This window comes from Cebus imitator, unplaced genomic scaffold (assembly GCF_001604975.1).
Source record: "Cebus imitator isolate Cc_AM_T3 unplaced genomic scaffold, Cebus_imitator-1.0 Scaffold42, whole genome shotgun sequence".
NCBI classification, from domain to species: Eukaryota; Metazoa; Chordata; class Mammalia; order Primates; family Cebidae; genus Cebus; species Cebus imitator.
In genome coordinates, this window is record NW_016107357.1 from 13,730,570 (window position 1) to 13,743,594 (window position 13,025).

General features: G+C 42.8%; 1 protein-coding gene and 1 long non-coding RNA gene across 3 annotated transcripts in view; one reads left to right on the forward strand and one right to left on the reverse strand.

Annotated features, from left to right (window-relative positions):
• Positions 1-1,217: 1,217 nt before the first annotated feature.
• Positions 1,218-5,147, reverse strand: LOC108302812. Its single transcript, XR_005199826.1, has 3 exons — positions 5,086-5,147; positions 4,290-4,397; positions 1,218-2,321 (listed from the first exon to the last, which is right to left on the reverse strand). It is a non-coding gene; the product is annotated as an uncharacterized LOC108302812 (long non-coding RNA).
• Positions 5,148-5,171: 24 nt separating this feature from the next.
• The window catches only part of NTPCR (nucleoside-triphosphatase, cancer-related), a 28,979-nt gene continuing 21,125 nt past the window's right edge, over positions 5,172-13,025 (forward strand). Inside the window, exons 1-3 of one of the 2 annotated variants that reach the window (XM_017526552.2) lie at positions 5,172-5,385; positions 10,754-10,916; positions 11,522-11,618. In XM_017526552.2, coding sequence (XP_017382041.1) covers positions 5,352-5,385; positions 10,754-10,916; positions 11,522-11,618 — 294 coding nt within the window. In that variant the 5' untranslated portion in view covers positions 5,172-5,351. Of the gene's footprint in view, positions 5,386-10,753; positions 10,917-11,521; positions 11,623-13,025 lie in introns of both variants that reach the window. The other variant, XM_037737793.1, reaches the window with a different exon arrangement.

Here is a 13,025-nt window from a genome sequence, read left to right on the forward strand (position 1 = left end):
CCTATCCTGTGGGGACATTGCCTGAGGATGATTACTGGATGGTTACCTCAATGACCACCTATCCTTTAAAGCTGGGAAAGCCTGTAGGACTTTTCTGCTGCTCTGCCCCTGCTCTTTGCCTTCCCTAACAGTCCAATGCTGTCTATGGGAATACAATTCATTCATTCACTCATTGGCTTAAGGAAACATTCATTAAGTACCTATGGTAAGCATGTGCCAGTAAATGTGCAAACATTATCTCTGTAGCAGCTGGATCCTACAGAAGCATTCAGATTGGTCTTCCTGCTTCTACCCTTGCCTTTTTGTCATCTATTTCCTACACACATGCCTGATGATCCTTTAAAAAGATTTACATAATGCCATTCTTCTGGTCAAAACCCTCTAATGACTTTCCAGCTCTGTTACAGTAAAAGCTCGAGTCCTCACCACAGCCTCTAAGGCCTGAACCATCTGGCTCCCTGGAGCCCCTCTGACCTCATCACCTATGCATCTCTCTCCTACTCTGCTCCAGCCACACTGGCTTGCCTGGTTCCTCCTCAGGCCACGTAGTCCTACGTCATGACCTCAGCACATGCCAATGCCTCTCTCTAGGCTGCCATTCCCCCACACCTGCAGGGCTTGCTTCCTTCACCTCTCTGCTCAGATGCTATATTATCAGGAATAGCCTGAGACATTCCCTGACCACATTCTATGGAGTAGCACATCCATTTCCCTTTTCATTTCCCATCCTTTTATTTTTCCTCCATGGCCTTACCACTCCGCAGCATTTTATTTATGTGCTTGTCAATCTGTTTGTGTCTCCCACCAGAATATAAGCTATACCAGCACAGAGACTGTCTTCTTTGCTGCTGTATCCCCAGAACATACAACATTTCCTGGCACACAGTGATGGATGAATGTGCTGTAAGTACCATGCTATATTCTGGGAATAAAGAGATGAATAGCGCAAGATTCTTTAGATTTTTTTTTTTTTTTTTTTTTTTTTGAGGTGGAATCTCACTCTCTTGCCCAGGCTATAGTGCAGTGGTGTGATCTCAGCTCACTGAAACCTTCACCTCCTGGATTTGAATGATTTTCCTGCCTCAGCCTCCTGAGTAGCTGGGATTACAGGCACCCACCACCACACTCGGTTAATTTGTGTACTTTTAGTAGAGATGGGGTTTTACCATGTTGGTCAGGCTAATCATGAACTCCTGACCTCAAGTGATCTGCCTGCCTCAGCCTCCCAAAGTGCTGGAATTATAGGCATAAGCCACTGCGCCCAGCCTAGAGTCTTGCCTTTGAAGGAATTCATAACCGAGTGGCAGGAGAAGAGGCAGATGCCAGCAATCATGAGGGTGCTGCAAGGGAAGGCCAAACAGGCAGGGGCTGGGCCTGGATAACCACGCAAACCTTGCAGAGCAGTAGCAGTTGAGCCCATTCTGGAGGATGAGTAAGGGGTGCCTGGGGAGAGTGGGAGGGGAGGCCTCTCACACCCCCTCTCACTTTCCCTTGTCCCACTGCTTCAGTCATGCCGGTTGGTGGCTGTCCTTGATCCTCAATGGCTAGGGGTGGAGGTGGTGTAGACCTAGCTTGGGTCACGTGCTTCCTCAGAGTCAGTCACTGAGGCTGGGAAGATAAAATGATCTCATTGACCAGGTTTGGGTCATATGCTCCCCTTAGAGAATGAGAAGAAGAGGGAGGTTCACTCCTATCAATCACAGGGCCTGGGAGGGAGGGGGTTCCTAAAAGTAGAATTTAGCTGCTATTTCCATACAGTTAAATGAACAGTAGCCTGGCCAAACAACACAATGGTCTCTCTTTCCACTTTGTTATTTTCACATCCACACTTTTTCTTTGTTCTGTTTTCAGTTTTCCTGTACTTAGGAAACTGTATCCTAAATATGCCAGAACTCTTGTTCTGTGTCCAGCCAGGAAGATGTCACCGGATGCCAGTAGTGGCTGGGTGTGGGGGACATTCAGGTGTGCGGTGCAGGAAAGGGTGGGGTGAGGGGTGTAGAGTCATCTCTGCTTCTGTCCTAGTGGGTTACTGATAGAACATTGTTCTGCACAGAGATTAGAACTCAGGGTATGAATGGCTCAGACTTTAGGTTTAGACTGCATTAGACTGTCATTCTATAAAGACCGCTGAAAAGACAACAGATTACAACAAAGTATTAGCCTTTGCCTTATTTGTAAGAAGGAAATATCTTAACTGCATAAAACCTTTGGTTTACTTCCCATATATTCCTTTAACAGTTTGATGACCATCCATCCTGGTTTGCTTGGGATTGAAGGGCTTCCTAAGACACAGGACTTGCAGTTTAAAAATGAAGACAGTCCTGGGAAAAGGGAGATATGAAAACAAAATAAACAGTGTTTTTTGGACTTTAGGGTATTTTACGATTGTAGAGGCTGTAGAGTTGTATCTACAAACTGTTTTAATAAAGAATTGTACTGGATCCTGCCAAAAATGAGGCTGCACCCAGGTGTTGTAAGAAGAAATCATTGTAATCACCTGTTCCTTAGGTAATTCTATCTTGTGTGTTAGCTCAGGCTACTATAAGAGAGTACTACAGATGGGTGGCTTAAAGAAACAGAAAAAATTTACTCCTTGCAACTCTGGAGGCGGAAGTTTAAGATCAGGTGCCATCATGATCAGGTTCTTGGGGGAAGGCCCTCATCTTGGTTGACAGCAGTCTTCTCCTTGTATCTTCACAAGGCAGAGAGCAGAGTGATAGAAAGCAAGTTTTCTCCTGTCTTTTTGTAAGGGCACTAATCACATTCACAAAGGCTCCACTCTCATGACCTAAATACCTAATTGCTTCCCTAAGGCCCCACCCTTTAATACCATTACCTTGTGGATTGAGATTTCAACAATATGAATTTGGGGGGACACAAACATCAATCCATTGGATGTTGATTAGATAAGAAGCACAAGTTAGATTCAGTATGGTACAGTACTTTAAGATCCTATTTATTTTAAAATCAGTTTACATTTATGTCATCTTTTGTTGTTAATCTCTAAGAGATATAAGCTAATTTGTTATTATTGATGCCTAATAACAAATAGAGGAAAGAAATTAAGCATCAAATCAATGAATTTTCTAACATGAAGATACCCATGTAATCCAAATAATTCATTTTTCATGATAAAGAACATTCAACTTTGGAAGTCTTTTTTTTCTGTTTTCTGACACATCAATTCACTATACCTGGATTGCATATATCTTTGAGCTACTGAAATTGGTGCCAGAATTCCAGGCACAGCATCAAAACAAAATAACCCAACTTCCGGTGAGCCTTGCAAATCCAAACTGCTTTTCAGTGATGGAAAATGCTGCATGATTTACATTTAAAATTAACATTTTTGATACAAGAGATACATATACTTACCCCCCTTTCTTTGGAAGCTCCTCCTATGGATTTGCTTTGCTTTATCAGCTTTTCATTGTACTCAACATGCATGGAGTGCAAAATAAATCAAGATAGAGGCCCTATATTACCAGTTGAGATAATAAATATTGTTGTAATAATATAGCATTACAAATGTTGCAGAAATAATGGTGATGACAGCTATATTTCACAAATCTGACTTTGTTTTTTAGATAATCATTGGATTGGCATATGTCTCAGGTTAAAGGGAAACTAGGAAGTCCATGTGTGGGCACAAACCAATTAAGTTGAGCACTCACTGAATTGCTTTCACAGCCAGGATGGGGAATGATTGACCACAAATCAAGCTGTACACATGTTAGACTACAAGAGTTTACAGGTAAATATGGCCCAAAGCCACTGCCACGGCATTCGTTGGCTGGAACATTTGCAGTGGTAAAGTGAGACGGAGAAGCTATTTAATTCTTTGTCAGAGGAGATCCTCCAGCTGGGTCCGGCTTTGGTATACACTTTAATGTGAAGGAAAAGAGGGAAAATTGGGCTTCCTATGCATGGCTGAGGACGGGAAGTCTGCCTACACCAGTGGTTCTCAATCCTAGTGCAATTTAGAAACTTCCTGGAGTTTAGAAAGAAGAAAAAAAATACAGACGCTCAGGACTCGCCCAAGACCAATTACTCAAGTTAAACAAGATTTATGGGAGACCATTGTTTTGGACTAACCTCCTGTACTAGGTCCTAGCAGACAAGATGAAACCAGAATGAAGTCACTTGTGCTAAGTGCCATGCAACCAAAATGAACTTTGAAACAGGCCAGTTTTCCCAAAAAACAGGAGATTCTAGTCAACCTGAGTCAGTACACTAACAACGTCCAAACTGTTTTTACCCTATAAGGAAAATAACTTTGAAATACCCACCTTAGTTGTTTGTTCTGTTCTTCAGCCTTTTTTTGCCCATAAAGCCAACCTCCTCTGCGCAGCTCACTGGAACACTCTATTTGCCTTATAGAATGATGTTTCCCGATTCTAGATCCCAAATATAAGCCAGTTAGATTTTTTTAAGACAAGAGTTTCGTTCTGTTGCCCAGCCTGGAGTGCAGTGGCATGATCTCAGCTCACTGTAACCTCTGCCTCCTGGGTTCAAGCGATTCTCCTGCCTCAGCCTCCCAAGTAGCTGGGACTACAGGCACGCGCCACCATGCCCAGCTAATTTTTTTGTATTTTTAGTAGAAACAGAATTTCGCCATGTTGGTCAGGCTGGTCTAGAATTCGTGACTTCAAATGATCCTCCCGCCTCGGCCTCCCAAAGTGTTGGGATTACAGGCGTGAGCCACCGCGCGCGGCCGCCAATTAGACCTTTAAACTAAACTTGTAATTTTGTCTTCTGACACTTCCTATTACTGCAGGTGAAACCCAGGCATTAGAGCAAGTGTAAAACTCCCCAGCTGATCATACTCTGAGGAATGGTTGAGAACATAGTTGGAGTTATTACCTTGGCATCCCGCTTTGAGGAATGCTTCCAGGACCCAAACCTTCTACAAAAGGGCTGTCCCTGCAGCCTAGGGCAATTTCAGCTCCTAGGTGCGGGGTCCAGGGCAGAACTTGGGTGATGGCGCTCACTTGAAACAGCAATAGTTTAATAACGGAGGTTCTCACGCACTTATTTCTGCAAAAACCTCACAAAAGCCCAGAACCCAGGACGAAACTTAGAGACCTCACAGCCCGCTCTGTCTTTTAGGAACTGCCCGGGCACATACACAACCGCCCAGGGCTGAGTGCGCAGGCGCGGACTGAGGACGCGGGAGAGGGCGCATGCGTGGGCTTGAGGGCGGTGCTTCCGGTCGATGTACCGCTGGGGGGCGGGGCCTGCGACACGCGGTGGGCGGGTCCTGAATTGCGACCCTGGCCCGGATCTGACCTGGATTGCGACCCCAACCCGGACTGCTACCCTGACCGCGACCCCTACCCCTGCCCACCCGCATGGCCCGGCACGTGTTCCTAACGGGGTCCCCAGGTAACCCTGCGGGGATCCCCACCTCTGCGAGGTCGAGGGGGTGGGGGCGCGCGGGCTGGGGGCGACCCTGTGCTGTCGGGGAGAGTCCCCGGCTCCAGGGTTCCGGCCTCTGAAGTTCCCAATTTAAATGGCGGGCTTGGTAGTCTGAAGCGTTTATACTCCTTCCCGGAAAACGTGACTTAAACGACTAAGGGCCCAAAGGATTAGAACACACTCGTGAGGGGGTCCTAGACCGGCTTCTTGATGAAGGGCTGAAACCGCAGGAGCCAGCGGCAGCGGTAACTCCTTACTGCAGTGTTGACATTGTGGTCTGCACAAACCGTGTTTCAGGAGATCAGCAGCAACCGCGATGTCAAGTGGGGATGTTTGATTTCTAGTGACAGTCACAGGTACTTCTTTATTGTGGCTCTTTGCTACATAGTGCAAAGAAATGGGAAATTTTCTTTGGAGGATAGCGAAATGGAAGATGTAACACCTTTTTCCCATCTAAGTTCATCCCCCTATCCCCGTCCCCATCCCCATTTCCATCCCCTTGAATTCCCTCCACAGCTGAGGCCACAGGTGGAGAAGCTTTGGTACCTACAGGAGCCCTTCTCAGACGCTCTTGCTTGTTCCTGTCGCTGTCCGCCCCCCACCCCGGCCCCCCGCGATGTCTGTCAGATCCCTCAACCTGTGGCCTGTGGAGTTCTCATCTGGGAAATAGGATAGTATTGAGGTCAGATGAGAGAGTAGGAGGAGATGCTTTTAAATGAAGGCGCTACCCATGTATCAAGCATTACTAAAAAGGACGGATAGGAAGGTGGTGGTCACATCAGACAGGCTAAGAAATAATGGTGGGCTAAAGGACTTCAGCTCCTTTGCAAGGCAAATCTAATTTTGAAGTTTATTGTGGGCTCAGATATCAAAGACTGTAACCCTGGATCTAGAATTCTTTTTTACTTTATTTTAATGTTTATGTTTAGCCTTAAGTAGCAAAGGCTACACCTAATATTGCAGACTTTGGAATTCTATCAGGCATTGGAGAGGGCAAATGGGGAGCAGACGGTGAGGAGGAGGAGGAGTAGGAGGCTGGTTTGAGAAATGCCTGCTATCCACAGTCACTCCTAAGTATTGCAAAGAACTGTTTTCCGAAAGTTGGTTTGTCAATCCTTTATTTGAAACTTGGAATGCAGTTTGATACAAAGCAGGCTGACCCCAAGATATCCGTGTGTTTTATAATGGAGGTGTCTTGATACCCTGATTGTATTGGTGGTGATTCTTGTTTCTGCCGTCTTATCAAAGTCTTCTGTAAACTAGCTGAAAGACTCAAATAATTCTACAGTGTGGCTCTCTTAAACCTGTCCTCAAACCCACGCACCTGTCTTTTCTCCTCCTCTTCCTCATGTAGTTACAATGTAATTTTCATTAGTGAGTGTTTATAGTATTATGGCTATGTAAAGATAATCACAACAGAGCCACGTAGTAACCTTTTTTTTTTTTTTTGAGACAGTCTTGCTCTGTGGTCCCAGGCTGGTGTACAGTGGTGTGATCTCAGCTCACTGCAACCTCTGCCTTCCAGGTTCAAGTGATTCTCCTGCCTCAGCCTCCCAAGTAGCTGGGACTACAGGTGTGTGCCACCACGCCCAGCTAATTTTTTTTTTTTTTTTTGTAATTTTAGTAGAAATAGGATTTTACTGTGTTAGCCAGGATGGTCTTCACCTCCTGACCTGGTGATCTGGTGGCCTCGGGACTCCCGAAGTGCTGGGATTACAGGCGTGAGCCACTGCACCCAGCCATAATGTATCATTTTTCCATTTATTTATTTATTTTAGAGACAGGATCTTGCTCTGTCACCCACGCTGGAGTGTAGTGAAACAATTATAGCTCCCTGCATCCTCAAACTCCTGAACTTAAGTGATCCTCCCGCTTCAACCTCCTGAACAGCTGGGACTACAAGCGCATACCACTATACCCAAGTAATTTTTAAATTTTTTGTAGAGACCTGTCTCTTGCTATGTTGCCCAGGCTAATCTCCAATTCCTGGCTTCAAGTGATCTTCCCACCTGGGCCTCCCAAAATACTGGGATTATAAGTGGGAGCCACCTAACCCCTCCTTCTTTTTCTTTGTACTAGGATAGGGTCTCGCTCTGTCGTCCAGGTTGGAGTGCAGTGGTACAATCTCAGCTCACTGCAACTTCCACCTCCCGGCTCAAACAGTCTTCCCACTACAGACTCCCTAGTAGCTAGTACTACAGGTGTGCACCACCATGCCCTCTAATTTTTCTTTTTTTTTTCCTTTTACACACAATGTTTTTCCCCCTAATAACTCCTAATAATAGGAGTTATTATCTGATGTTTTTATTTGCCTAGTTTCTTTCTGTCTTCTTAACATGTTCAGACCATCAGGTAATGTCTCCTCTCAAAGAGCTCACTTTTTGTTACATATCCTCTTAGTACCCCTGGCACTTAGCATTTTTTCCCATTTCCAACTGTCTGTACCCATGACTCATCTTGGAGGGCTTTCTCTGGTCCCTGGAGCCCACTTGACCTGCACACAGAGCAGGCCCGAAGAGCCAGGGAATTCCTGTGCCCAGGGAGTAGCCTTCAACCTGTGATTCCTTAAAGTTAGTTGATAAATTCCCTACTTCCTCACTCCTCAGACAGGATAACTGAGCCACTTGCCCTGACTTGTCCCTTAGGATTCCCCAGTGGGATGAAGCTCCAGCTGCCCCCAGTGGAACTTGCTTGATAGTACACCTCGTGCTGGTGTCTTCCCCTCCCTTCTGACTTTCTTCCCTACCAGCTCATCATGTTGTCGGCTTCCCAAGTTAAACTACCTGCACTTGAACTTTATCTCAGGGTCTGCTTAGGGGAGAACCAGAACCAAAATAATTCCAGAGCTTTCTGATCTGTTTGTGCCTGGCATACAGCTGTCACCTCGACGTATTTGGTTCATTTCTTATCCAGACAGTATTGGGGTAGCAGCTTAACTAATGAAGAAAAAATTAACTGAAAGAAGATTCCTAGAGCTGAAGAAGCCAAAAGGAACTTGGTCCAAATGCTTCCTATTTATTAATGCACAATGTGCTACACAACATGCAGTCCCCACAGTATACCCTTTGTGAACAGGAATAGTTACCATTGCTCCATTTTATCTTTTTCAAAATATAAAACAGCGTTGTTTTTTTTGTTAGGATAAGAGTAAGACCAATTCAGTATAAGAATTTAAAAAACCAGGAAAGTTTTAAGGAAGAAAGCGACAATTACAAGGAATTTCAACTTAATAGAAATCATCTCTGTAAATCTTTGTTCTGTAATCTTGACATTATTTTCTGTAGACACATATGTACTTCGCCATTTTTTAAAAAAACATAATGGAATGGTTTCCGCTATTAACCTGCTTTTTTTCATATATTATTATCATATACTGTGGTCTATTTTCCATGGTAATAAGTACACATAAGCAATATATATATATATGTATATGTGTGTGTGTGTATTTTTTTTTTTTTTTTTTTTTTTTTGAGATGGAGTCTCGCTCTGTCACCCAGGCTGGAGTGCCGTGGCGTGATTTCGGCTCATTGCAACCTCTGCCGCCTTGGTTTATGCAATTCTCCTGCCTCAGCCTCTTGAGTAGCTGGGTCTGCAGACGCATGCCACCACACCTGGCTAAGTTTTTGTATTTTTAGTAGAGACAGGGTTTCACTGTATTAGCCAGGATGGTCTCGATCTCCTGAACTTATGATCCACCCACCTCAGCCTCCCAAAGTGCTGGGATTATAGGTGTAAGCCACCGTGCCCAGCCAGCAATATATTTTTTAATGGTTGCATGGTATTCATGTGTATTTATGTGTTATTATATACACGGTGCTGTGAGTTAACATTCCCTCACTAATCAACATTTAGGTTGTTTTCAGTGTTTTGCTATTATAGAAAATATTGCAGTGAATGTCCTGTTGTACACATTTTGTTGACATCTAGTCATGAACTGCAGGTTGCTGTAGTAGGCATATTGAAATTGCCCTTCAGAAAAGGAGTACCAGCTTACACATTCAGCAATGCTATTACTTGCATTAAACAGATTCTTCAGTGACTTTCCTAAAGCAGTTGTTACTGAGGGCCAGGGCTGGATTAGAATTTCATCATTTTATGTTCTACACAGTTCTCCTACCAGCCACCTGCTCACTGTGGCTCACTATAGCCAGAATCCTCTTGGGTTGCTGTTCATGTTCCAGAAGGCCAGGTGCTATTATTTTAATGTGAAGTGTGAAGCTAGATATATTAAGTTAGAATAATGGATCATATTTTATGTCAAGGAGGGTTAAAAGAGTAGGTAGTCCTAGAAATAGCATGATTTACAACTCTGTAGTGTCTCAAAATAGCTCACTTGCAGACACGCTAGCTTTCTCTCTCTTCCATAGTTGGGTAGTCATGATGCCACTTACTTAAATCCATATTGGGAACAAGGCTCATATTTTTAAAAGTTCAGTTTCTTCATCTGTAAAATATGCATAAGGATAGTAACTGCCTCAGAGGATGGTTATGAGGGCTTAACCAAGAAAATGCTTCTGAAGTGGGCTAGAACAGTGTCTGGCTCCATAGTGTCAGTGGTTGGTATTACTATATTAGGTAGCACCTGTTGGTGCTTGTAAACCCATGAGTTCATCAGAGTAGTCAACTGGCCAGGCTGGATGGAAAGGAAAGGTCAAGGTGGGGAGGATGAGAGGGTGCAGGTGCATAGGTTCAAATTAGGGAAGGTGTGGGGGATAAGGTGAAGAAATGCTTAGAGACCCTGGAGAAGATGATGTTGGACCTGACAGGCTTGCTGTTATGAACAAGTTTGAAAGCGACCATTAACAGGGATGTTAATGGTGTTTAATACACTTTTTCAGGAGATACAGCAATGTAAATCCAAGGAGGAGTAAAGTGATTTTCCCACTGTAAGTGTAGGTCCATTTGTAATCTCTTGAAGGCTGAAATCTTAAATTCCCAGCCCCTGACTCAGGTGTGACCAATGTTACTTCCTGGGCAGAAAAATGAGAACTGTAAACCATTTCACAGGAGGCAAAGGGCACGTGAGAATATCATCAGAAACCACTCAGTTGGTTCTGGGATTGTGTATGTGCAAAATTAATAATGTTTCACATTTAAAAATAAACCTCAAGATATCATTCCTATTTTTATTATGCTTGTTGAATTATGCTTGAAATTAAGCATTTTAACACCTGGAGCAATCAAAATTAAATTGAAGTTAATATTCATAAATGCATTTACAGCCCATTTCTCTACCCACCCTAATTGCTGTCTCAGAGTCAACAAGTGCTGTGTGTGCTCTAGCGAGGGAGTGATTACTAATGGGCTTTTCTTCTTTTTTTTTCTTTTATTTTAGGGGTTGGAAAAACAACACTGATCCAGAAAGCCAGTGAGGTTTTAAAATCCTCTGGAGTGCCTGTCGATGGATTTTATACAGAAGAAGTCAGACAGGGAGGGAGAAGAATAGGATTCGATGTGGTCACGTTGTCCGGCACCCGAGGGCCTTTATCGAGAGTTGGGTACTGATATTTCATTTCTGTGTTGTTTTATTGTCTAAGCTCCCCTTCCACCTGTGCTTTGGGAGCTTTTCAACAAGAGCTAAATTCACCAAAAGCAAAAACTCAATTGGGTTCTTGGATGCCAATCTGCTTTCCCTTTAGGTTGAGAGTTTCTCCCTGGGCACAAAGTTGAGCCAAATGATCTCATCTATCCTGAAGAATCTTAGGCCTTTAGGGGTTTCTCAGAGAAAGGAAACAGAATGTAACCATCACATGAAAAAAGTCATATTTTACTTAAAACTTATTCACCAAGTTATAAACTCCGCACTTTATAATTCTTCGTCCTGTTTCTAGTGCCGCTTTTCAAAGACTGTTGATGCAATAGCTGCTCGGAGCTTATAGCCTTGCCATAACCACAAGGCCCATTGTTGGAGGTGTGGACACTTAGGGTAGGTCTGTTCAAAGCAGAGAAAACCTGATCCGCTTTGCAGACCACTGCATTTTGTGTTGGTCATTTTTAAGGTTGACTTAGCATATGTGGAATGCCAGAGGCTCAGTGGAGCAGCTAAAACCCAGAAATCAATACTGGAGTTTTTCAGCAAAGAACACAATGTCTTTTCCTTCAGGTTACAACCTCTACCTGGAAAACGTGAATGCCGAGTTGGGCAGTATGTGGTTGACCTGACTTCTTTTGAGCAGTTGGTGCTCCCTGTCTTGAGGAACGTGAGTATGTGGTTTCTGCTTTTTGAACCCATCTGCTCTTAGTGCACTGTGGGAATTGCTAGCCATGGAAACAGAATGCCTTTTGCTCTTAAAGTTTTGCATTTTACAGTTTAAAAGTTATCTGGTGATTGAGTCTTAATAAGGATAAACAACATAATTTGCTGTCACTCTGAGCTACAAGTAAATTCCTATAAATTCAGTACACATAAATATTTTATTTCGGAAAGGCTCTTGATGCCCAGGTGCCAACATTCCCAAAGATAGGTCTTTCCTCTGTCTTCTCACATTCATGTCTTAACCTGGTTTCACAGCACAACAAACATTTAGGAAGAAAAAGCATCATTATATAAGCATAATCACCAGTTGTTATCAAATGCCTAGCAAGTACTGTAAGCAGTTAAGACATTATATCGTTATATTACCTTTTTCAAGAAAGAAAAAAACAACTTTATTGACATCTTACAACTTCTTCCTTTCTACTTTTAATGCCTTTTATTTCATTTGCTTGCCTAATTGCCCCCGCTAGAACCTCCATTACAACATTGAATAAAAGTAGTGATAGTAGATATCCTTGTCTTATTCCCAATCTTGGGAAGAAAATATTTAGTCTTTCACCATTATGCATGATGTTAACTGTGTCTTTGTATAGAGTTTATGCAGGTGTATTTTGTTGAGGATTTCTGCATCTGTATTCACAAAAGATATAGTCTGTAGCTTTCTTTTCTTGGGATATTGTTGTTTAGTTTTGGTATCAGGTTAATACTGGTCTAATAGAGTGAGTTAGGAAGCGTTTCTTTCTCTTCTAATTTTTGGAAGGGTTTGTGAATGATTGGTATTAATTTTTCTTTGAATGATTGATAGAATTCACTAGAGAAGCCATGTGGGCTAGGTTTTTCTTGGTGAGAAGCTTTTAAATGACCAATTCAATCTCTTCTTATAGGTCTGTTGATTTTGTACGTTTTGTTGAATGAGTTGTGGTAATTTGTACCTTTTAGTAATTTGTCCATTTCATCTGAAGTATCTAAGTTGCTGGCATACATTTGTTCATATTCACCCATAATGCTTTTTATTTTGTAAGATTGGTGGTATTGTCACTTCTTTCATTATTTTAGTTATTTAAATCTTCTCATTTTTCTTGGTCAGTCTAAACATTTGTCAATTTAGATGATCTTTTCAAAGAACCAATTTTTGTTTTATTATGTATTGTTTTATATACCTATTTATCAAATATTAAGTACTGTGTATACAGTCATGAACAAAGCAGACATGTTTTCTGCTCCCTCAAAACTGTTAGTCTAGTGGGAAAGGTAGACACTAAATAAATTTATACTTCGTTATTAATGCTGTGACAGAAAAGAGCAGGGTGCTATGAGAGACAGTGACAGGAAGAACTGACTTGAGAGCAAT